This window comes from Schistocerca serialis, chromosome 4 (assembly GCF_023864345.2).
Source record: "Schistocerca serialis cubense isolate TAMUIC-IGC-003099 chromosome 4, iqSchSeri2.2, whole genome shotgun sequence".
Classification (NCBI taxonomy): Eukaryota; Metazoa; Arthropoda; class Insecta; order Orthoptera; family Acrididae; genus Schistocerca; species Schistocerca serialis.
This window is the reverse complement of record NC_064641.1, coordinates 223,150,138-223,175,865: the sequence shown is the minus strand read 5'-3', so window position 1 is coordinate 223,175,865 and position 25,728 is coordinate 223,150,138. Positions and strand designations below refer to the sequence as shown.

The window sequence follows — 25,728 nt, the reverse complement described above, 5'->3', positions numbered from 1 at the left end:
GTTGGTTTTGCTTTTGCACAGTCAAAGGGGCACGACAAGTATTCTCTGCAGAGTGCATGAAGAGGTGGAAGCCGTGTCGCAGACTCTGCAGTACGTTAAAACTTTCGCCACAAAGGACTTGTGTGTAGGGACTCCTTGAGCTGCTCACAAAGAATGTCATCGTGCTGCCGTGAAATCCTTTTAGTAGTTAACATTCAAGACCTTTTTTTCTGACCTCCACAGCTGCGGAACGAGAGTAACATTCATCTAGGCACCGAGCCGCGTGGGGGGCAAATTTGAACTCTGAGTACCGGACACCAACGTAAGATTGCAAATACGACATCAAATTTTGAAACTCTTGCATGTGGAATGTTAGGCTATCGCGACTCGGACCAAGCGTGGTAGCAATCAGGGGGACCACCAAGGTGTGGCATACTTTTCTCCAGGTGTGTAGAAAAGATATATCCACGTTCGACGTAAGTGGTCCTTGTGGAACGAGTACCTTTCGCAGCGGCGTGTGGCCCGAGTTGTCATCAGGCAACTTTTTTCCCTCCAAACTGTCGTGCACTTCTGAACTCTTACGTACGTTTTTTTATATGTAGCTAGTTAACTCTCTAGTCTGTATAGTCTGTATTTTCTCGTTCCATTTTTGTATCTTGCCCCATTTTAGCTGTACTGCGATTATCCTTCTTGGTGTATCCTTCAGTGACCAGTCGCTGTTCTTAGCAGCCTCGATTTTATTTCGCCCGGCTAAAGTTACGATGACATTGTCACAGACTCTACAGCTGACAATTCTCTTTTTCTCGTTTCCTATCTTCTTACGCCATTTTCCTGTGAATAGATGGACAGACAACCAAATAGTTTGATCCATTTAAACCCACAATCATCAGGATCATCGTCAGTGTGTGTGTCAAGGCGAGATGGCGATAACACAGCAACGAAAGACGCCATGCATTCTCCGTTTTAACAGGCGCAGTTCAGTTATAATTGCGCTGTGTAAATTAACAGTAAGCTGTCCAAACGATGAATGGCCTCTACGAAGAGGGCGGGTCACGTGTTCTACCACTGACATCCAAGGTAGCCTGGACTCAGGTCCGTGGTTTTCTGTTTGCGAGGTTCATTGAAGGACGCCGTGCATCCCTTGCAAAAGCTTTAGGTGAAGTAGACGCCCCATAGCAACAGCAGTGAATGTAGTGTCTCCAGACACGCTCGCAAAAGCGTAAGCGCATTTTGACTATCTTCTAAATGTTCTTCGGTGGAGTGCAGACTGAATATTTGTAAGAGATAAATGAAAACTTGAAACACGTATGCAGCGATGGCGAGCCATGACGATCTCTGACCAGAGAGTAGTAGCGCGTGCGAGATGATTCATTTGCATGTAGGGAGTCGGCAGTTGTTGTTGTACGTAGCAGTCTGTCGGCAGTAGTAGTCTTGTACAGTTGCGGGTAGAGTCGCGAGTGGGACGCAGTCCGCGGGCGTCGACATGGGTGTCTGGTAAAGATGCTGAATGAGGTATATTGTTAAACAAGGTAATGAAGCTGCATTGCGCACATCAGATAATGTAATGTATATTTATTGTAATTAATTTTCAAGAAGTGCCCCAATAATAATTTTGTTATCAAAGCATTTTTAACAAAAGAGCTATTTAATTTTAAAAAAATATTTCCTTAAACAAAAGTTTCAGTTAAATTCAAAGAATATGTGCGATGCATTTCCTCCAAGCTATGGCGAAGAGTAAGAGCAGAATTTAGACATGCAGTTTTACTGAGGTAAGAATTCGGATTATTGCACAGGGCCAAAAAATCGACATTTCGGTCAATTTGCGTTTTCATTGTCACTGAGATTTCATTATCATTGAATTATCTTTCATTTTGTGGGGAACTGACTTTGGAACATTTTTATGTATTGCATTTTTGTAGGGAGCTCACATTTGGGTCAGATTGCGACTCTTACATTTAATTGCCATTATCAATAGATTTCATTGCGGGAAGGTTACACTTGGCTCCCATTTATTATTTTTTATTTAAATATTTCTGTGGGGACGATATTGCTTCGTGGCTCCATTTTTATTTAACATTGCTATTCATAATTTTCGGTGGGGAGGTTACAAACTTCGATGTTAAACATATCTGAGAAAATTGCCACAACGACGTATGTGCATCCATGTTCACCGTTGTGAAACAGACTGGTTCTTTTGAAAATGAAAACGTCGTACTTCTGCGAGATCTATCTTCATTCGCATAAAAGGTACAGTCTTGAGAAAAAGGATGAAAGCTTTTGAAGAACACTGTACTTTACATTGCATAATATGTGCTATAAGGCTTCTTAAATCTAATGTAGGATCGAGCCAACGGGTCCACTGGCAAGACAGTCGACTCGTATCTCGGAAGATGAGGATTCAAATTCTCGTCCGGCCATCCAGATGCAGGTTTCAGACATTCCTTAAATTGCCTAATGCGGATGCCAGAATTGTTCCCTTGAAAGGGCGCGGCCTGCTTCCTTCCCTATCCCGAACTAAAGCTCCATGTCTGAACTCGTTTGATGTCTATTCACATGCCTACCTGATACGGACTACAAACACTGGAACAGTAGGTTTCGTTGCACCAGCACCATCCATACCATCCGATCAACAGATGCTCTGCGCTTTCCCAGAAACCTTGCATTTCATTCTCCTTCCGTAATACTGATTGCGTTTGATCGTCCATATTTCGCATCGCTTTGTAATATTGACCCTAAGTTCTAGTACAAAGCGACGTGTTCAAAGTAGTGCTCTCTCTCTCTCTCTCTCTCTCTCTCTCTCTCTCTCTCTCTCGACGACGCGCTGTATTGGAGGTGGCGGTGGCGTCGAGGACACGGTCGCAGTGTCTGTACAGTGTACAGTACCTGGCGCCCAGAGCGAGTGTCTTCCGCGTTCCTCGCACCTGCGACTGCCACTTCCTTCTGCCTCCCTCCCCCTCCCTCTAACTGCTACCTCCACGCTTCATCGCATCTCTTCTCCCCTCCCCTCCCCCCCCCCCCCCGCCCCATCCGCTCCCACCCAGGCCGTCATGACCACTCGCCAAGCAGGAGACGCGGTTACGGACATACAGCTGGAACCGCGCCAATTCTTTGCGGCTCCAGTCTGCCAACATATGCAAAGTACAAAGTAATTACCTTCTAGCCAGATTCGACCGACAACTAGTTCAGCCGTGCCGGAAGAGAGAACGCATCGGTACACTTGCACAGCTGGCATCAATGATGCGACAATCGCAGGACTCGATAAGATCTAGAACTGTCGTATTATGTAAATATCGCGCTACATGTATCACCTGGAGACATGAAGTGGGCGGAGGCACAGGGCTGCAGTGAGATGAAATGATCCTAGCAAAGTACCATTTAGAAATGCTGAACACTGCAGTAATGAATATGTTGTGACAAATGAAAATCTGTGCCACAGCGGGACTCAGATCCGTATTTCGTGGTTATCTCAAACAAATGCCGTAATCTTCATGCTGTCTGACCACGCCTCCGACGCTACTCTAAATTTCGTTGACACTGATGTTTCCATTGTGATTTCTAACCATTACATCCAGAAGTTTTCCCTTGGGGTATGACGGTATAACACAGCTGGGAATTCATTTTGTGGAGGACTGTGACTTGTCCTCTCACAAGGAACATAGGCTATACCTACTCAATAAAATTCACTGAAATGAAATTAAAGAAGACACAATGTAATAAAATTTCACTAAAAACCGTTTAGAAATTCTGAACTTCTAATTTAATCAGTGAGTTGTAACAACTCGCTTCCAGTTTACGTGCCACCGAACCACACATCCAAAGCCACACACAACTTTCAATACGCACGGCCTTCCACTAAATCGGTTCTCCTCCATCCCCAGTGGTAGCAATACCAAAACCCATGGGGGTACCTCTGACTAATCTTCAGAAGTAACAAGAGGAAACATTAGTGACAATAAAAGCTTGCAAGTCTTGTAGGTGTGCTCAAATAGTTGCTAAAGCAAAAAATGAAGAAATCCGTGTTTCACTGATGGTCTGCTGTAAATTTTCATTAGTCACCAATTCATTCGTTAGTCTGGTTTTTGGCAAGGCAGCGACCAACCCATCACTGTAAGAACGTGGCGAAGACAATGAGGTGAATCTTGGATGACAAGTCTTCTTCCATATAACTGGAGGTCACTGAGTGCGAGTAGAGCCCGAGAAGGTAAATAATTCAAAGGGTATTTGTGGAACAGAGGTATGGACAAACTTTGCTAGTGACGCAATGCAGACGCTATGAGTAGAATCTGCACAAATTACTTTACTCTGCTACCATTTCGATACTAGTATGAGTGTCATTAGGGTCCAAGAACAATCCACATCCGATGTTGAAGGACAATCCTCTTGTGCTAGTCAAGTGCTAGAGATCTGAAACAGTAATTGCAGTTAGAAAAGTTCGCACAATGCGTACCGTTGACGCGGTGAACATACAAATGAGCTGGGGATAATTATAGTTTCGGGAGTGAGGTCTGAAAAATTCCATAAATAATCATCCTGAGTGGTTCTTTATTGTAATCGAAATATGTCAGCTATTTTAGAAGTGATTCCCGTAAACCAGATCTTTATTTCTGTTCACTCTGTGTAATTCTGTCTGTCGTGTCCCCGCCCGATTAATAGCTCTGTTGACTGGAAATTGCCTCCGCGTACATTTCATTCAGGCGTGCTTCCTTGTCTTCCACCGTGACGCGGTGCTCTGGCATTCAGCATTCTCTCCACGTTTCGTCATTCCTTCCTTTCATCACTTGCGAGACTGGCTGCCACGGACAGAAATATCGGCTGCTATCCTGCAGTGAAAGGTACAGTAACACTAATATTGCACTTCCTTGTAAACATTCAGGTAAGCCAAATAAAACACCTCGCTTAAATAAGTTTTAATGCTAATCAAGTGCCAGAACCACTTCTTGAACATAGTTCACCTGCTTGACATCGAAGAAAATGCAGTCTGTAATTTTACAGAGGTTGAAAAAGTGTTTTTGAATCCCGAAGTTGCCTGTGTGAAAAAAATGGCAGTTTCCTGTTTTTCTAGTAGTCTACAGTTAATCGACAACGTCCCGACTCGAGGATCCACATTTATAACGCGAACATGGGACAGAACTTTTCCATAAGTGCGGTACAGGTATTCATATTTTTATATCTCTACACAGTCATTAACTTACTTTCAGTAAGTGTAGAGTGCAAATGAAGATTTCGATTTTTTATAGCCTGTATTCCTAAATTTTTAGATTTGTTGATATCCACCTGCAGCGAACATTTTTACAAGTGTTTCAGCTCTATATAGGGATAGCTGTACTTAGACAGTGCTGTTTGTACTCTGTTATAGGGTCCCAAAAACATTCTCGAATCTAGTCTAAGTCATAGATGTTGCTCATTAATATTAACAACTTTAGTGTGGGTTTATCATGTATTAGAAAATATAAATTAAATTATGTACGCTAATATATCAAAATATATTGTTTGTAGGTAATAACAAGAGAAATTATTTGAAGGTTAATAAAGTTTGTAAGATAACTGTCAGAGAATATTGCTTCTGACATTTAAACTGATCAGATTTTGGACTGTTCTATGGGCGTTCGGAAGCAAAGGACTTGTTTACGTAAAAGATCTGCATAACGTATTCAAAGTACAGAAGAAGAATCTGTACAAGTATTTGTCATAATCGACTCAAAACTTAATTTTATATGCAGGTCACCTGCCTTCGAAAACTCAAGATTTTTCCATTCTTGATGATCTTGCCGGAATTAGAATATACAAAAAAAAGTGCGGAGCGGGGGTGAGAGGCTGAGAAGACGAAGATGTTGACATTTGGTTCTGCAGACTGATGTATCGATGAGTTGGCCACTATATTATTAAGCACTAGAATACACGTCATGCAAATTAGAACATAAATGGAAAATTTAGGTCATCTCAAACTGCAATATTTTACATAGGCTTGCTTTTCTGAATGATTTGATTTTATATACCAAGTAGCGACCTGCCTGGCGACTTATCTGGCGTAGTCGTAATAAATTACACTGATCGGCCGGAACATTATGACCACCTACCTAATAGCCCGTGTGTCCATCTTTGGCACGGATTACAGTGGCGACGCGTCGTGGTATGGAGGCAATGTGGCTTTGGTAGTTCTCTGGAGGCAGTTAGCACCACATCCCACACTCCAATCACCTAATTCCCGTAAGTTTCGGAGAGATGGCGATGAGCTCTGACCCTACGTTTGGTCACATCCCAGATGCGTTCGATCGGGTCCAGATCTGGCGAGTTGGGGACCCAGCACAGCCATTCGAACTCGCTACGGTGTTCCTCGAACCACTCTCACACACACTGGCCTTGTGATACGGCGCATTATCTTGTTGAAAAATGCCACTGCCGTCGGGAAACACGATAGTCACTGGAGGGATATACGTGGTCTGCTACCAGTGTCCGTGGACGGCATGGTGCCTTGCAAGAGCTCCACTGGACCCGTAGATGCCCACGTGAATGTTTCCTAGAGCATAATGGAGCCGCCACCAGCTTGTCTCCGTCCCGTAATACAGGTGTCAAGAGCCTGTTGCGCCAACGCCCAGTATCGATAGTCACGTGCTCATTTCAGTCGTAGTTGCCGATGTGCTGCTGTTAACTTCGGAACACAGCTGCGGAGCCCTATCGTTAGAAGGGTTCGGTGCACTGTGTCTTCACACACACTCGCGCTGCACCCAGCATTAAAGTCTGATGGTAGTTTTGCCGCAGTTCACGTCTGTCCTGTTTTAGCAGCCCGCCCAGCCTACGACGGCAGACACCTGTAAAGAGGGGTGGCCGCCCGTCCCCACGACGTCTGGACGTGGTTTGACCTTGGTTTCGCCACGTGTTGAAGACACCGCAGCACTCCTCGAACATCAGATTAGTCGTGCAGTTACCGACATGCTCGTGCCGAGCTCCGGGTCATCACAATCTGCTCTCGGTCAGAGTCGGATAGATCGCCCACCTTCCCCATTTTACACACGGACTGCACGCTCCCTGATACTACATACACCGAGCGTGTGACTGACTAGCAGTCATTCCTCGCCAGGTGACGCTGTTATCGCCTGGACGAATTTATATCCACTACTGGCCATTAAAATTGCTACACCAAGAAGAAATGCAGATGATAAACGGGTATTCATTGGACAAATATATTACACTAGAACTGACATGTGATTACATTTTCACGCACTTTGGGTGCATAGATCTTGAGAAATCAGCACCCAGAACAACCACCTCTGGCCGTAATAACGGCCTTGATATGCCTGGGCATTGGGTCAAACAGAGCTTGGATGGCGTGTACAGGTACAGTTGCCCATGCAGCTTCAACACGATACCACAGTTCATCAAGAGAAGTGACTGGCGTATTGTGACGAGCCAGTTGCTCGGCCACCATTGACCAGACGTTTTCAATTGGTGAGAGATCTGGAGAATGTGCTGGCCAGGGCAGCAGTCGAACATTTTCTGTATCCAGAAAGGCCCGTACAGGACCTGCAACATGCGGTCGTGCGTTATCCTGCTGAAATGTAGGGTTTCGCAGGGATCGAATGAAGGGTAGAGCCACAGGTCGTAACACGTCTGAAATGTAACGTCCACTGTTCAAAGTGCCGTCAATGCGAACAAGAGGTGACCGAGAAGTGTAACCAATGGCACCCCATACCATCACGCTGCGTGATACGCCAGTATGGCGATGACGAATACACGCTTCCAATGTGCGTTCACCGCGATGTCGCCAAACACGGATGCGACCATCATGATGCTCTAAACAAAACCTGGATTCATCCGAAAAAATGACGTTTTGCCATTCTTGCACCCAGGTTCGTCGTTGAGTACACCATCGCAGACGCTCCTGTTTGTGATGCAGCGTCAAGGGTAACCGCAGCCATGGTCTCCTAGCTGGTTGTCCATACAGCTACAAACGTCGTCAAACTGTTCGTGCAGATGGTTGTTGTCTAGCAAACGTCCCCATCTGTTGACTCAGGGATCGAGACGTGGCTGCACGATCCGTTACAGCCATGCGGATAAGATGCCTGTCGTCTCGACTGCTAGTGATACGAGGCCGTTGGGATCCAGTACGGCGCTCCGTATTACCCTCCTGAACACACCGATACCATAGTCTGCTAACAGTCATTGGATCTCGACCAACGCGAGCAGCAATGTCGCGATACGATAAACCGCAATCGCGATAGGCTACAATCCGACCTTTATGAAAGTCGGAAACGTGATGGTGCACATTTCTCCTCGTTACACGAGGCATCACAACGACGTTTCACCAGGCAACGCCGGTCAACTGCTATTAGTGTATGAGAAATCGGTTGAAAACTTTCCTCATGTCAGCACGTTGTAGCTGTCGCCACCGGCTCCAACCTTGTGTGAATGGCCTAAAAAGCTAATGATTTGCATATCACAGTATCTTCTTCCTGTCGGTTAAATTTCGCGTCTGTAGCACGTCATCTTCGTGGTGTAGCAATTTTAATGCCCAGTAGTGCACATACACCGAGCGTTTGTCTGACTAGCAGTCGTTCCTCGCCAGGTGACGCTGCTATCGCCTGGACGAGTTTATATAGATAGCAGGTCGGTGGTCTTAATGTTCTGAAAGATCAATGTACACACACAAATGTGCCTAGTGAATCGGTCTGTTGGTGGAAAACCAAAATCTTTACAGTAGTCCGTGAGATTTGCCTTCACATACAGGCAGAAAAAACGTGTTACGGGACTTTAAATTAGTCGTATGAATAGATCTCGAACTTTGAGCTAAATCATAAATTATTTACCTACAAAAAAAATACAGATTCGCTGAGCTGAGAGTTACCTGTAACAGATGCTATATACAGCAGTCTTGTAGGTTTGTGTGTGTGCGTGTGCGTGTGTGTGTGTGTGTGTGTGTGTGTGTGTGTGTGTGTGGTGCTCTGGTACAGCCATCACTCCACTTGTTTATGTTTTATTGTGCGAACGTTACGTCCGCAGCCTGCCCGTATCCTTGCAGAGGATTCATTAGTTCCCACGACATGCTTACCACACGGCCTACAGTAGAGGCATGTCCGCCGTCTACGGCAGTTGTTGCTAAACATAGGCTACGTGGAATGCGTTTCGTGTCCGCCTGCGCAACCAAGCTTGACGCAAGGCCTCCTATCGACGCTATAACCAGCACGCGGTCACGTACTTGAAGCGCGCGCGGCCCCCCCCCCCCCCCCCCCACACACACACACAATTAGAGGAAATAACGAATCATTTCCCTTCTATTTAAAAGCAGGCCTGTTTGTTCGCGGTTTTAAACCCAATGTTAGCGTTAACGAAACGCTACGACTGGACATCTGGTGAAGAATGGAGACAGGACACGGCCGTGACCCACTTGAAAAGTTCACCCACTACGGGAGTTATTTTGAAAGTGAGTACGGAACGTAAACTGAACTGGTCGATCTGTGATTTAGCCCTGCTTACCTTGAGCGCGAGTATAGTTTCTGAGAAACTCTCGTTCTGATTGGCACATACCTGTGTCAGTCTGCTGAATTTTTAAAACTGATCACAGTTCTTCAAACAAATGATAAATTGTTTTTTGTTAATAGAGTGCTGTCATGTCTTCTACATTTATATCTACATCGATACTCAGCAAGTCATCGTACGGTGCGTGGCGGAGGATACTCTATACCACTTCCAGTCATTTCCTTACTCGTTCCACTCGCAAATAGAGCGAGGGAGAAACGACTGCCTATAAGCCTCCGTATGAGCCCTAATTTCTCGTATCTTCGTGGTCCTCAAGCGCAATGTATGTTGGTGGCAGTAGAATCGTTTGACTGTCAGCTTCAGATGCCGGTTCTCTAAATTTCCTCAATAGTGTTTCTCGAAATGAACGTCGCCTTCCCTCCAGGGATTCCCATTTGAGTTCCCGAAGCATCTCCGTAAGGTTTGTTTGTTGTTCGAACCTACAGATTACGAATCTAGCAGCCCGCCTCTGAATTGCTTCCTTCTTAAGCGCGCATATCATCTCATCCCTTTATGATAGTGTATTGTTGAAGCAGAACTGTTATGAACTTTTGGGTGTTTCTCCATGGAGGACAGCGTATACGCTTTTATCGGAGGAGCTTCTACACGTGCTATTCGCGCCTGCGAATGTTCCACGCCTTTCGGAACCATAAGCCGGCACGTCATTAACGTGTAAATGTAATGCATCTAGGGAAATATGGGTTACAGATTTCCCCGTGTGTGTGTGTGTGTGTGTGTGTGTGTGTGTGTGTGTGTGTGTGTGTGTGTGTGTGTGTGAAACCGGGGACCTAGAAACTACAGAAAGGCTTCGTCCCACCGTAGCCCTCTGTGGTTCACAACCCCACAACAGGCCACAGCAGTCCACCCACCCCACCGCCGCCACCACCGAACCCAGGGTTAATGAGCGGTTCGGGCCCCCAGTGTAACTTAAAGGCAACCGTTGCTCTGCCAATAATCTGCCTATTGGATAGATAAACTGTAAACTTGCCCCCCTATAACAGTTTCAGAGAAGAGAGGGAGGGGAGTGGGCGAAAGCGTATAAATCGACGTGGGTTATTTTCATCGGTTTGGTTAGAGAAATTTAGCGAAATACAGTAGAAAGGTTCACCAGGGCGCTCGGCCTATCTATTCAGGGTGCTACTCGATCAGCGGGATCTTCACACAGTCGACCTGACGAAAGAGAAAGTAATTCAGGGGCTTTTGCTCTGGATGATAAGAAAGACAGGCAAGCAGGCAGACAGATATATATACGTACGTACTCACACTTTCATTCATCATGTTCAGTACCTCCCATCATGAAAGAAAAACTGTAGGTTGTAGAACAAGTCATAGTGTTCATGTCCAGAAAGAAGTTTGTTTCACAAAACAGTTCTGTTCACAATTAAGTACCATTAAACGTTATAAATCATTCGTGCTTATACAGGTTAAAACAAAAAAGTGCATAGAATATTTTTTAATTTCAGATAGTCGGAAATGGCAATTAGCTGGAATATTTTGTAGGATTTTTGGACTGATGCTGCATTATATATTAGGAACAGACCGAATGGCGGAGCAGTCTTTAAACAGATTAGCCTTATGTACGGGAGGTTCCGAGATTCATCTGGCCATCCTGATTTACGTGTTCCGTGGTTTCTCTAAATTTCTAAATGCCGTGATGGTTCCTACTGTAAGGCCACAGTCGCCTTCGTGTCCCAGCCTGTATGTATGTACATGACTGTACACATGAATCATTGTTGTTCTTAAATTTTAATACTACATGTCCAACATTCTTGTAAAAGTGTTCCTTCGACGAATAAAACTATACTATTAACATTGCTACTACATTTACAGAAAAACGTCGTTTGTCCGTACATTTCATCTCTGGAAAATGGTGAAAGTCACTTGGTGGCCAGTCGGGGTTCCAGGGACGTTGTTTTGTCAGCAGCCCACTCAGTTTTAATCTTAGAAGTAGCATCTGAAATAGTTTGAGCAGCATGCGGTTGAGCATTGCCGCGATGTAGAGCGACACAGGCCGGCAATGTGCCCATGGAATGGCTCTGCATAATTCTGGCAGGGTCTCACAGTGGACCTGAGTAATTTAGGCAGTGTCTCGCACTGCATCTGCACTGATTCTTTTGGTTGCTGTGGCATCCTCAAGCAAGGAACTGCATGACAGCGTGACGAATCAAGAGATAGTCAACGGTCTCCACGAAGAAGAGATATGGAGGCTGGTACTGCTTTACGGAAAATCCCTCAATTCCTATGATAAGTGTATTTAAAAATACGTGTTGCATATATAGTATCTGAGCGTAAAACGTTTCTCACGTTCATATGTATTACTTTTTGTTCTGTCGGAGGATGGGAAAAAGACTCGTAGTTGCTCTTTATATAATATTAAGAATAGGAATAGGTCTACAATGAACATTACTTGCTATACTGATATCATAAATTTTCAGTTCTTGAATCTTGGTTATTGTGTTCCAACATTAGAGGTGTGTGTGAACATGAATTAGTGCCGAACAAAAATAAAAATAATGAAGCAGAATTATCGCAATGTTTATCGGAAGGATAGACAATCTGAAAAGTAATTATTTTAAACATAAGAGTTTTTTAAATCACTTTCATATGAATTAACATAAAGGCTCCAACATTTTCACGAAGGCAATCATTTTAATATAATGAGGACCTTTTACTCAACGTTTCTGCGGTAACGACATTTGAAACCTTTGTTTCATGCAGCAATTGACTTGACTTGGACGGTAAACATCTCAGCATTTCCTTGGCATTACAACAATTCGGACTTGTTAATGGTTAAACTGAGTTTCTGGGGAACTGTCAACTTCTGTCTAAACTTAGAGTATAACGTAAAAGGCTGACCACGTAGAGAATTACTTTTGACGCACATATTCTTGTGTATACATTTATCGCTTGTAAAATGCCTCTAAAGGCGAAACTGGTTAGTCGTGGTTTCTCAAAATAATTTTATAAAGAAAAAGTTTCATATGCATAACAGATCCCCATTTCTCTCGGCGCACAAAATCAATAAAATTTTAAAAATTTCTGCAATTCATCGGACAGAGATTATGTGATTCGAATAATTATGTGGTGCGCACGACCTGCATTTCTAGATGAGGTTAACGTAAAACGTGTACAAGAAATGAGTTGACCATGAAACTGAGTGCGGAATAAGTAAAAGTTTGGTTGCGTACGGAACCCGCAAATTGAGACATAGCGCCGAGAAAAGACGATGAAATCACCTGCTTTCGTTTTTTTTTTATGGATGAGCTGGAAATTTTTTCGATAGTGATATTACATGTTATAATGTGTTAGTGAACTCTACTAATGCATGTAACCTTGTCTGACGGTCGCACAAAAAAAATGATCTCCCGTGGGAAGGACACAAGCAGAACGGCGCTCTACACGTGAGAACTCTCGCACAGATGCCAGACAATTCTGTACTTTGCGGTTCACGTCCAACCTTCCGCCACTCTTTTTTGTTCCCAGACGTTGGCCTTTGATGCCCAGTCTCGAAATTTCAGCTTTTCCCGGCTTGCCGGATAATCTGTATTTTTTGGAGGGGCAGCTGGTATGATGATATACTCAAAGACAAAACTGGATAGCAGTTTAAAGTGAGTACGAAAGAAGTCTACAAAACACCACTGAAATAAATGCATTTTATTGGCACGTTATAACTGGTAAAGTTCGCTTTGTTCATTAACAAACGCCTCCAGCTATCTACTGGCGGCGCGATTTGATAAAGTTCCTCTGCCTTCCTACCCCCTTTGTGTTCACATACCCGCCTCTCCCGCTAAGATAACAGGACAATTACAACAAGAATTGTATCCAAGTACGCGAAAACGCGCTTCGGAAATTCTTTTTGAGCTTTCCGCGCTGACAGAGCAACACTGTCGGTCACTAAAGCCGTCGGCACATGGACCGTGCATCCGAACGTTGAACGTTGAGCGTGCCGAGTTTCTGACGTCATTGCGTGGAATAGCACGTTCGGGAGTCTTTCCGAACGTGCAGAGCAATATCTGGCATGTCAGATATTCTGAGCGTGTGTCTGAGTGTTGACCAATGAGATGGCACAACGCCACCTACGTCACACGCACGCCGTCTCCCTTCAGTACAGAGTTGTGAGGCGCCATATTGACGTTCATTTCAAGCCTATATGTATATATGCCGTTTCTGAGCACCAGCAAATTGAGAATCATTGGAAAACCCGTTGTTAATTCTGTGATTCGTTCCAATAAAAAACGAGAAACATCATATTCATGGCAAAAGAATTATTGTAACTTGCGTATTATGAGAGTAGGCTATTTGAAGACAGTGACACAAGGATGATCCACCCAAAACGCATTGTTCTTGTACAATTTGTTATAATTAAATTTCAATTAGTAACATATCTACGATAACGTTTTCTGCAACGGGTAACATACTTGGATTAATTGCGAGAGGTGTCCGCGTGTTGTCGGATTAGCGTAATGAGTAGCGTAACTGTCTGGTATTTAGTTGATAATTGGGGCGATGGTTCGCTTCTCAACCCTTCCGTATTTTATTTCTTAACATTAGCGTTTTTATTAGGTTCTGATACTTCATTATTAGTTTAATATAAGTATATACTATATTTGATATTATGTAAATATAAGTTCACCTTTTTTTTGAGGGGTGCCTTTGTTCGATTGGCTTAATCTACAGGACAGCTTGCGCTACTTCCATAAAGATATTTTGCTCCTTTTTCTTTTTCGCTTCATAATTCACATGTTGGAAAGATTCTGCTGTTGGGCAGGAACAGTGATTGAGTAAGACTGACCTTGGGGTTTTAATAAAATGCGGGAATGATGAAATAATGTTTATCTTATGCGGAGCCAAATTTGTAACACACTGTTTGTAATGGAACTTTTATGTGTGTCTGTCCTTATTGATTGGACATGGTACTTTCCTTTTCGTGGACGATGGAGGAAATGTGCGTTTTAATAGTGCTAACGTGGGAATTTTACGCGCGCCCGTTGAGTAAACAGTGTGATTTACGAACTAGAAACATCGCTCAACTGCCGCTGGAGTGCGTTGCGATCGCGTATACCACGTTGGGGCCCACGTACCGTATGCACAAGTCGCATCATTCCTGAGCGTTCGGCAGCACGTTGAACTTGGCACGCTCAACGTTAACGTTCGACAGCACGGTCCGTGTGCCGACGGCTTTAGGGACACCACTCATTCCCGACTCTCAAAACGTTACCTCCGCCCCCACAGAGCTCGCGATTTGTCTCCAGGTTTGCAAGTCGGGTTAATGCTCGTCTGAAAAGTGCTGCTACCTACTGATGCTTTCCAACAGACGTCGAAAAACGCCTGCCACTACGGGAACAACTGTCGCCCTCAAGCCAGTATAGGATCAAGCCAGTATAGGATCAACAACAACCCATTTAGGAGGATAGGGGAAGACACGCTGATCTACAACACGCTGGACAAAATTTTACCGCTCCCCGACGTCCGGCACATTCGCGACCAGCATTGTCGTCCCACATCTCCATTCCCTCCCGCCGTCTCACAGACCCAACACTGACGGCTAGCACCATCTATAGGGAAACTTCGGTTTCATACTTCTACACCTGGTACATCATACTCCGCAAGCCACCTAACAACGTGTTGCGGAGAGTTTGGTACTAGTTCAAAATCGTTGAGCTCTCCTGACTGATCCATTCTGCTGTTATTGCTTACGCAGCAAGTTTTAGATTAGGTTAGATTAGTACTTGCTCCATAGATAATGAATACGACACTTCGTAATGATGTGGAACGTGTCAGGTTAATAAAAGGTGTCTATACAAGATATTACATTAGACAAAATATTAAATGACACTCAATAATTTTTTTGTGGAGGTTGGGAAATTACCCACTTACTATATCCAAAAATTCATCTAATGAGTAGGAGTTTCCATTAAGAAATTCTTTTAATTTCGTTTTAAATGCTATATGGATATGTCAGACTTTTGATGCTATTAAGTGACCATAGACTTTTGTGGCAGCATAATTTACCCCCCTTCTGAGCCAAAGTTAGATTTAACCTTGAGTAGTGAAGATCATCCTTTCTCTTAGTACTGTAGCCATGTACACTATTACTTTTGAATTCGTTCGGATTGTTAATAACAAATTTCATAAGTGAATATATATAATGTGAGGCTACAGTGAAGATTTCTAGCTCTTTAAATAAGTGTCTGCAGGATGATCTTGGATGAGCTCCAGAAATTATTCTGATTACACGCTTTTGTGCAATGAACACTCTTTTACTCAATGATGAGTTACCCCAGAATATGATACCATACGAAAGCAGAGAATGAAAATAGGCGTGGTAAGCTAATTTACTCAGATGTATATCGCCAAAATTTGCAATGACCCTAATAGCATAAGTAGCTGAACTCAAACGTTTCAGCAGATCCTCACTGTGTTTTTTTCCAGTTCAACCCATCATCAATGCATACACCGAGAAATTTGGAGTATTCTACCTTAACTACCGATTTCTGATCGAAGTCTATATTTATTAATGGTGTCATTCCATGTACTGTGTGGAACTGTATATACTGTGTTTTGTCAAAGTTTAATGAGAGCCCATTTGCAGAGAATCAATCAATGATTTTCTGAAAAACATCGTTTACAATTTCACCAGTTAATTCTTGTCTGTCGGGTGTGATAGCTATACTTGCATCATCGGCAAAAAGTACCAGCTTTGCATCTTCGTGAATATAGAATGGCAAGTCATTAATATACAGGGTGTTACAAAAAGGTACGGCCAAAATTTCAGGAAACATTCCTCACACACAAAGAAAGAAAAGATGTTACGCGGACATGTGTCCGGAAACGCTTACTTTCCTTCTTAGAGCTCATTTTATTACTTCTCTTCAAATCACATTAATCATGGAATGGAAACACACAGCAACAGAACGTACCAGCGTGACTTCAAACACTTTTACAGGAAATGTTCAAAATGTCCTCCGTTAGCGAGGATACATGCATCCACCCTCCGTCTCATGGTTGGTTGGTTGGTTGTTTTGGGGAAGGAGACCAGACAGCGAGGTCATCGGTCTCATTGGATTAGGGAAGGACGGGGAAGGAAGTCGGCCGTGCCCTTTGAAAGGAACCATCCCGGCATTTACCTGGAGTGATTTAGGGAAATCACGGAAAACCTAAATCAGGATGGCCGGACGCGGGATAGAACCGTCGTCCTGCCGAATGCGAGTTCAGTGTGTAACCACTGCGCCACCTCGCTCGGTCCGTCGCATGGAATCCCTGATGCGCTGATGCAGCCCTGGAGAAGGGCGTATTGTATCACAGCCGTCCGCAATAATAAATGAAAGTCAAGAGGGTTGAGGTCAGGAGAGCGTGGAGGCCATGGAATTGGTCCGCCTCTACCGAATCTGTTGTTGAGAAGCGTACGAGCACTTGGTCTGAAATGTGCAGGAGCTCCATCTTGCATGAACCACATGTTGTGTCGTACTTGTAAAAGCACATGTTCTAGCAGCACAGGTAGAGTGTCCCGTATGAAATCATGATAACGTGCTCCATTGAGCGTAGGTGGAAGAACGAACTAAAATGAGCTCTAACATGGAAATTAAGCGTTTCCGGACACATGTCCACATTACATCTTTTCTTTATTTGTGTGTGAGGAATGTTTCCTGAAAGTTTGGCCGTACCTTTTTGTAACACCCTGTATATTAAGAACAGCAGAGGACCCAAGACCGAACCTTGCGACACCCCATTCTTCACTGTTCCCCAGTTTGGGAAATCATCAGTTTTTTGCATAATATGTGAACTGTTTATTTCAACTCTTCCACTTGGGTGTGATTTAAACCAGTTCTCTGCTAACCCATCGCGGGAAACGTATGTCCCAATGGTGGAGAAAGGGTTGTCGGGGGCGGCTAATGCTTCGTCCAGTGTGCTCGTTTCGCCCAGCAATGCCGCACTGGCCGCGACCTCGCTCTGTAGCCGTCGGTGCCTGACCCGGGCGTGCGCCCTCGTGTTGCAGGGCAACGACGCGTGGGTGGTGGTGCATAACCTGCGGTCGCAGGCGGGCGGCGGCATCCTGGACCCGGACGACCGGCTGCTCGACGTGGCCGACGACCGCGAGCAGATCGTCGCCAACTTCGAGGAGAGTGGGGGCGGGTCCGGTGGCGGCCCGCCCCTGCTGCTGCCCCACGGCGGCGGCGACGGAGCCAGCGCCGGCGGCAGCTCAGTCGGCACCAGCAGCCCCGACATCTTCCAGGTACCGTGCCACCTGTTCTGTGCCCTTCACTTGACCTCAGGAGTCACATTTTCAGAGCACGAACCGATTGGTGGTTCACAAATCTACAGGGTGTTACAAAAAGGTACGGCCAAACTTTCAGGAAACATTCCTCACACACAAATAAAGAAAATATGTTATGTGGACATGTGTCCGGAAACGCTTAACTTCCGCGTTAGAGCTCATTTTAGTTTCGTCAGTATGTGCTGTACTTCCTCGATTCACCGCCAGTTGGCCCAATTGAAGGAAGGTAATGTTGACTTAGGTGCTTGTGTTGACATGCAACTCATTGCTCTACAGTACTAGCATCAAGCACATCAGTATGTAGCATCAACAGGTTAGTGTTCATCACGAACGTGGTTTTGCAGTCACTGCAATGTTTACAAATGCGGAGTTGGAAGATGTCCATTTGATGTATGGATTAGCACGGGGCAATAGCCGTGGCGCGGTACGTTTGTATCGAGACAGATTTCCAGAACGAAGGTGTCCCGACAGGAAGACGTTGGAAGCAATTGATCGGCGTCTTAGGGAGCACGGAACATTCCAGCCTATGACTGGCGACTGGGGAAGACCTAGAACGACGAGGACACCTGCAATGGACGAGGCAATGCTTCGTGCAGTTGACGATAACCCTAATGTCAACGTCAGAGAAGTTGCTGCTGTACAAGGTAACGTTGAGTGCTACGGGAGAACCAGTTGTTTCCGTACCATGTTCAGCGTGTGCGGGCACTATCAGCAGCTGATTGGCCTCCACGGGTACACTTCTCCGAGTGGTTCATCCAACAATGTGTCAATCCTCATTTCAGTGCAAATGTTCTCTTTACGGATGAGGCTTCATTCCAACGTGATCAAATTGTAAGTTTTCACAATCAACACGTGTCGGCTGACGAGAATCCGCACGCAATTGTGCAATCACGTCATCAACACAGATTTTCTGTGAACGTTTGGGCAGGCATTGTTGGTGATGTCTTGATTGGGCCCCATGTTCTTCCACCTACGCTCAATGGAGCACGTTATCATGATTTCATACGGGATACTCTACCTGTGCTGCTAGAACATGTGCCTTTACAAGTACGATACAACATGTGGTTCATGCACGATGGAGCTCCTGCACATTTCAGTCCAAGTGTTCGTACGCTTCTCAACAACAGATTCGGTGACCGATGGATTGGCAGAGGCGGACGAATTCCATGGCCTCCACGCTCTCGACCTCAACCCTCTTGACTTTCATTTATGGGTGCATTTGAAAGCTCTTGTCTACGCAACCCCCGTACCAAATGTAGAGACTCTTCGTGGTCGTATTGTGGACGGCTGTGATAAAATACGCCATTCTTCAGGGCTGCATCAGCGCATTAGGGATTCCATGCGACGGAGGATGGATGCATGTATCCTCGCTAACGGAGGACATTTTGAACATTTCATGTAACAAAGTGTTTGAAGCCACGCTGGTACGTTCTGTTGCTGTGTGTTTCCATTCCATGATTAATGTGATTTGAAGAGAAGTAATAAAATGAGCTCTAACATGGAAAGTAAGCGTTTCCGGACACATGTCCACATAACATATTTTCTTTCTTTGTGTGTGAGGAATGTTTCCTGAAAGTTTGGCCGTACCTTTCTGTAACACCCTGTATACTGCCAACTCTCCTTTTCTCATACGAGTGTCGCTCCAAAAGAAATGCATACTATTTTTGTAAAAATACAGTTTTCATTCTGCATGTGTGAAAGTTTTACAGTGTGTAGATACATCCTTCTCGCTTGTTTTCAAACTTAGTTCAACCTGCTCCCGTGAGTGGCGCCGTCACAGCATGTCTTCAAGATGGCTGCTACACTTGTCGTTCGTCAGAAGCAACGTGCTGTCACAGAATTTCTGTGCTGTGAAAACGAGACAGTGGGAAACATCCACAAGAGGCTGAAAAAGGTGTATGGAGATGCTGCTGTCGATTACAGTACAGTTAGTCGGTGGGCAAGCGGGTTACGTGATGAAAGCGGACACGGCAAGATTGGGGATTGTCCTCGCAGCCGCAGGCCTCGTACTGCACACGCTCCAGACAATGTGCAGAGTGTTAACGAATTGGTGACTGCTGACAGACGCATCACAGTGAACGAATTGCCACGCTACGTTGGGATAGGGGAAGGAAGTGTTTGCAGAATACTGAAAGTGTTGGCGTTAAAGATTTGTGCCTGGTGGGTTCCCAGGATGTTGACTGGCTCACAAAGAAACAAGAACAATGGTATGCAGCGAACTTTTGGAACAGTACAAGAATGGTGGAGATGAATTTCTTGGAAGAATTGTGACAGGTGATGAAACGTGGCTCTATCATTTTTCACCAGAGGCGAAGAGGCATTCAGTGGAGTGGCATCATGTAAATTCACCCAAGCAAAAAAATAATTCAAAACCACACCTTCTGCTGGAAAAGTTATGGCTGTGGTTATTTTTCGATTCCAAAGGACTCTTGCTTGTGGACATCATGCCAACTGCAACCACCATAAATTCTGATGCATATGTGACGACACTGAGGAAACTTGAAGCTCGACTGAGTCGTGTTCGACCACATCGGCAAAAGCAGGAAGTTTTGCTGTTGCACGACAATGCGCGGCCACATATCAGTCAAAAAACCATGGAAGCGATCACAAAACTCGGATAGACAACACTGAAACATCCGCCTTACAGTCCTGACCTGGCTCCATGTGACTATCATTTCTTTAGGAAACTGAAAGACTCTCTTCGTGTAACAAGGTTTGAAGATGATTACTCCCTTTTGCACGCTGCCAAACAGTGGCTCCAACAAGTTGGTCCAGAATTTTACCGTGCGGGTATACAGGCGCTGGTTCCAAGATGGCGTAAGGTAGTTAAGAAGGATGGAAATTATGTGGAGAAATGAAAATATTGTTCCTAAAGGATGTATCTACACAGTGTAAAACTTTCAAACATGTAGAATAAAAGATTGATTTTTAAAAAAAGTGTTCATTTCTTTTAGAGTGACCTTCGTACATCATCGCCACCTATATCACTAACTCCATGCACGGTGTACAGTTCCAATTGCAGATTGTCTATGTAACAGATTCCAGGGGAACAAAAATCTTACTTTCAATATTTCGTATAATTATTGACGTTCTTTAAAACGGTGTGACGATCTACTCTCTAAGAGGTACACTCGACAAAAAAAAAAAAAAAAACGCGACATGAAGGAATCGATAGATGTGGTTTACATGTTCAGACAAACAAGTGATTACAATTTCAGAAAAATTGGATGTTTTTTCCAAGAGACACGCTCTACAAATTGGGCAAGTCAATAACGCGCTGGTCTACCTCTGGCCCTTACACAAGCAATTTTTCGGCTTGGCAATGATTGATACAGGTTGTTGGGTGTCCTCCAGAGGTTTCTCGTGCCACATTCTGTGCAGTTGGCGTGTTGGATTGTCGAAATCCCGAGATAGTTGGAGGGCTCTGCTCGTAATGCTCCAGACTTTAATTGGGGAGAGATCCGGCGACCTTGCTGGCAATGTAGGGTCTACCAAGCACAATCAAGCGATAGAAACTCTTGCAGTGCACGAGCAGATATTATCTGGCTGAAATATAAGCCCTGGATGGCTTGCCATGAAAGGCAACAAAACAGGGAGTTGAATATCGTCGAAGTACCACTGTGCTTAAGGATGCCTCGGTTGACAAGCAAAAGGGCCTGCAATGAAAAGAAATGGCGCCGCATACCCTCACTCCCGGTTGTCGAGCTGTACTGCGGGCGACAGTCGGATTGGAATCCCACTGCTGGCCGGGTCGTCTCAGACACAACTTCTGCCTGGAATCTCACTGAATTGTCTACAGTGATGCCTCCAGCTTCGAATACAGCACCGACGACCAGCGATGACGTGCTGGAGACGTTCCGGACAGTGGTGGGTTTCCAGCCTGACTATCGCACGACATACGGCCCAACAACCAAGAGTGATTGTCTGGTGCGCCAATTCATTCCATAGCAGGGCCGTTCCGTTGCCATCCGCGGCATCCTTACAGCATAGTGATACGTCGACGATATTCTACTCCCTGTTTTTTTGCCCTTCATGGCAAACCATCCTGGGCTTACATTTCTGCAAGGCAATGCCAGCCTGCACGCAGAGACAGTTAGCTGCTTGTCTCCGAACTTGCCAAACCCTACCTTGGCCAGCATGATCGCCAGATATCTCCCCAACGGAGAATGTTTGGAGCTTTATGGACAGGGCCGTACAACCAGCTCGGGATTTTGGCGGTCTAACGCTGCAATTGGACCGAATTCGGCAGGATATACCTCAGTACGACATCTAACAACTCACTCAATCGATGCCAAACCGAATAACTGGTTGCATAAGGGCCAGAAGTGGACCAAGGCGTTACTGCGTTCATCAGTTTGTGAAGCTCTTTCTCTTGGATAAGTCGATCAGTTTTCTTTCTTTCTTTTTAACTGTAACAATTTGATTGTTTGTACATGTATAGAACATCTACCGATTTCCGTTCCATTCGGATAATTCCTTCGTGGCGCGTCGTTTTTTTTCCCCTCCTCCTCCTCCTCCTCCTCCTCCTCCTCCTCCTCCTCCTCCTCCTCTTCTTCCTTCTTGGGATGTACAATCTTATGTTACAAGTATAACACAATACGTCTAATATTACAGTTAGAAACTATGCATATATTTTGAGGTAGGGTAACTAACTGCGCGCAGATTACTCAAATTATATTCATCCACTATTTGAGATTGAGAGCACATAACGTCTTCCAGCGAACATTGAACATAATTTCAAACCTATGCGAAAATATTCCTCGGTAGCAACTCCACACAAAATGATGAAACGAAGGAAGTTCATCACTTACAATATTTTTGGTGTTCATGCAGTAAGGCTTCAGCATCAGGCAACACGTTTTAAGCTGTCATTTCTTTATTAGTAAGTCGCAACACATTTTGCAGACAGTACCCACATGTATCCCTGAATGTTCCTGCAAGATTATATCATTGTTTGTTATTTGGGATTCTGCAGTTTCCGCTATTGAGCCATTTTCAAACGCTTGAAATGAAGAAAGTTTGGTTAACACACAGCTTTGTGCGAATTGCACAGCGTCAACATTTTTTAAAAATCTTGTATAGTCATTTTTGAGAACATTCTGTGCCTTAATGTAAGAGCCTATTATACACCGAGTCATCCGCTAGTAGAATTCCCTTAACAGATGACTTAGTGCATAGTAGGCTCTTGCAGTAAAACTCGGAATGTTCGAAGTTGAACAGTTGTGAATAGTTCAAAATGTACAAACGTTACTTCAGTAATTATTTCAGTCTCTCGGATAATGGGTAGACAACGAACGCACACGTTCTAAAATAGTCACCATTAACCAAAACTGACAGTCCAACAGAGAGAGGTAATCTTTCTTATCACATGACTCTTGTTAAAGCATCCAAAACTAAAGGATGATTATTTTGGTTTTTCGTGTTACGTTCAGTATCTCACCTAGGATTGATAAATGTGTTGTATGTATGACTGCATATTCTAAAGTTACACATATTTGGAAAATTGATTGCCCATAGCTAGCAGAGAAGTACCGCTAAAGCACACACTACAGTTTTTGTATCGCTTCCCACCATTGATTTAAACAGTTCTAAAAATTTTTTTCTTGTCACTGTCAGCGATGTAGAAGAAGAATCTGGCTAATAGGATAAGATGCATAGGTAATAAATTCGTTGTTTATAACACATCGAAGGAAGTTTTTCTTTGCTTTTAACTATATTCTAAACGAAATCGTGTGTATTGTTTAACATTTGGTGTTATCTGCATTTCAGTAGTTTGTTTCTCTGACTGTTCTGGTCTTTAAATCTTGCGTCTCCAGATGCTTTTCGTAGTACGGCACAATTAATTGTTGCTTTTCAGCTCTCTCCTTGTATTTTCTTTTGCATTTTTCTTGCCGTGCAGCCCTTTGTTGTAGGATGTGCTCGTCAGTCCTTTCGCAGAGCTGCTAAAGTTGTCAGTGCTTAACACATGGCTACATGGTCGTCGCCGACAGCTGCGTGATCTTTTCATTAGGACCCGCCAACTTCGTCACTTGTTTAACGTTCTCCTCCTGCAGTATCGTCCTGCCTCAAACTCTGGCGCGCCACAAATATTAGTCGCGTGTTTACAGTGTTTATCAGAAATTCACTTTCTACGGTTGAAACAGGCTACTGGTGTGTAGCTTTACACTGCGTCTCCTATGATTTTTTAATTCGAAAACCCTATTCCCTTCTTAATTGTGCCCTTTAATACTTATCTGGTGCATTGCATATGTTGGACGAAGCCCGTTGCAGCCGCGGTTTCTAATAAGCAACTGTCACCAGCAGAATCTCTTGGGGAACACTATTACAGAGGCTGTCATAGAAACATTCATTTCTATCCGAGTTTCCAAGCGGACTTGTCGTTGAGTACACCTGTCTCCACTACTAATACATACGCCTGACGATTTTTCGTTCACTGTAACAAAAAAGAGAAAAAGGATCGATGCGAAATTGTGCCGAATTTTTGTAAAGGGAATTGCGTCCTCTAAACTATGACTAGATGCGAGGGAACGCCGATTTTTCAGTGACAGACAAGTAACTCTATTTATAACTGGTGCCCAAAATTAAAGCACAAAACCGCTATTTCCCCGTCTTGTGTCTAATTCACGGTGTAATCATACAGAATATCAACACATGTCCGTATAATCGTGTTCTGCACGGAAGATAGCATTCCAGTCAACGGACAACCACGTCAACGACGGCGTCAGGGCACCTGTCAAACGGGGTAGTGTCTGTCGGGTAGTCCCACACCAACAATCGCTGTGTATAGTCACAGGTGGTGCAGTAAGGCACAAAGATGACGCCGACTAGACACTCAGCAGTGGACGGCCATAACAAGAATAGATGCAGGACAGTCGCAAACTGATGTGGCCCGAAGGCTTAATGTGAATCGTTCTGTTGTTTCTCGGATGTGGCGACGATTTATGGAGACCTAAACAGCATCGCAAAAACCAGGGGAGAGTCGACCATGTGTGACATCAAAAAGAGAGTGTAAGTAGGCTGTTTGTTTTCTTATTGGCAACGTTACGTAGCGCTCTGTATGAATATCACTGGCTGTGCTGTGTGCAATCTGTGGCTGGTTTGCATTGTTGTTGGCTATTGTAGTGTTGGGCAGCTGGATGTTAACAGCGCGTAGCGTTGCGCAGTTGGAGGTGAGCCGCCAGCAGTGGTGGATGTGGGGAGAGAAATGGCGGAGTTTTGAAATTTGTAAGACTGGATGTCATGAACTGCTATGTATATTATGATTTTTCAACACTATTAAGGTAAAGACATTGTTTGTTCTCTATCAAAATCTTTCATTTGCTAACTATGCCTATCAGTAGTTAGTGCCTTCAGTAGTTTGAATCTTTTGTTTAGTTGGCAGTAGTGGCGCTCGCTGTATTGCAGTAGTTCGAGTAACGAAGATTTTTGGTGGGGTAAGTGGTTTGTGAAAGGTATAGGTTAATGTTAGTCAGGGCCATTCTTTTGTAGGGATTTTTGAAAGTCAGATTGCGTTGCGCTAAAAATATTGTGTGTCAGTTTAAACACAGTCATGTATAAATTTTTCAAAAGGGGACGTTTCAAGAGGACCTTTATTTGGCCGTAAGGGCACCACGGTCCCGCCTTAGTACGGCACGGCAACTGGCATCTGACCTCGCGGCATCCTCTGAAAGTGTTGTGTAGAGACAAACGGTGTACGGAAGGCTTCGGCAAAGTAGCCTTAATGTCGGAGACCGCCTGTATGTGTAAGTCTGATGCATCTTCACAGAAGTGAACGTCTAGAGTGGAGTCCTCAAAATGCAACCCGGACGGTCGAGCAGTGGGCGAATGTTCTTCTCGCAGATGAGTCCCAATTTGGTCTGGAGAGTGATTCTCGACCCATTCGCATGTGGAGGGAACGTGGAGCAAGATTTCGGAATGTAGACATTGTGGAAAGGGACCGATATCGAGGAGGATACTTAATG

The 25,728-nt window shown here is 44.5% G+C and overlaps 1 protein-coding gene across 1 annotated transcript in view; it reads left to right on the top strand.

Moving 5' to 3' along the window:
* LOC126474358 (partitioning defective 3 homolog) overlaps nucleotides 1-25,728 on the top strand; it is a 222,176-nt gene that overhangs the window by 57,624 nt on the left and 138,824 nt on the right. Inside the window, exon 2 of the mRNA XM_050101825.1 lies at nucleotides 17,489-17,725. Coding sequence (XP_049957782.1) covers nucleotides 17,489-17,725 — 237 coding nt within the window. The remainder of the gene's footprint in view (nucleotides 1-17,488; nucleotides 17,726-25,728) is intronic.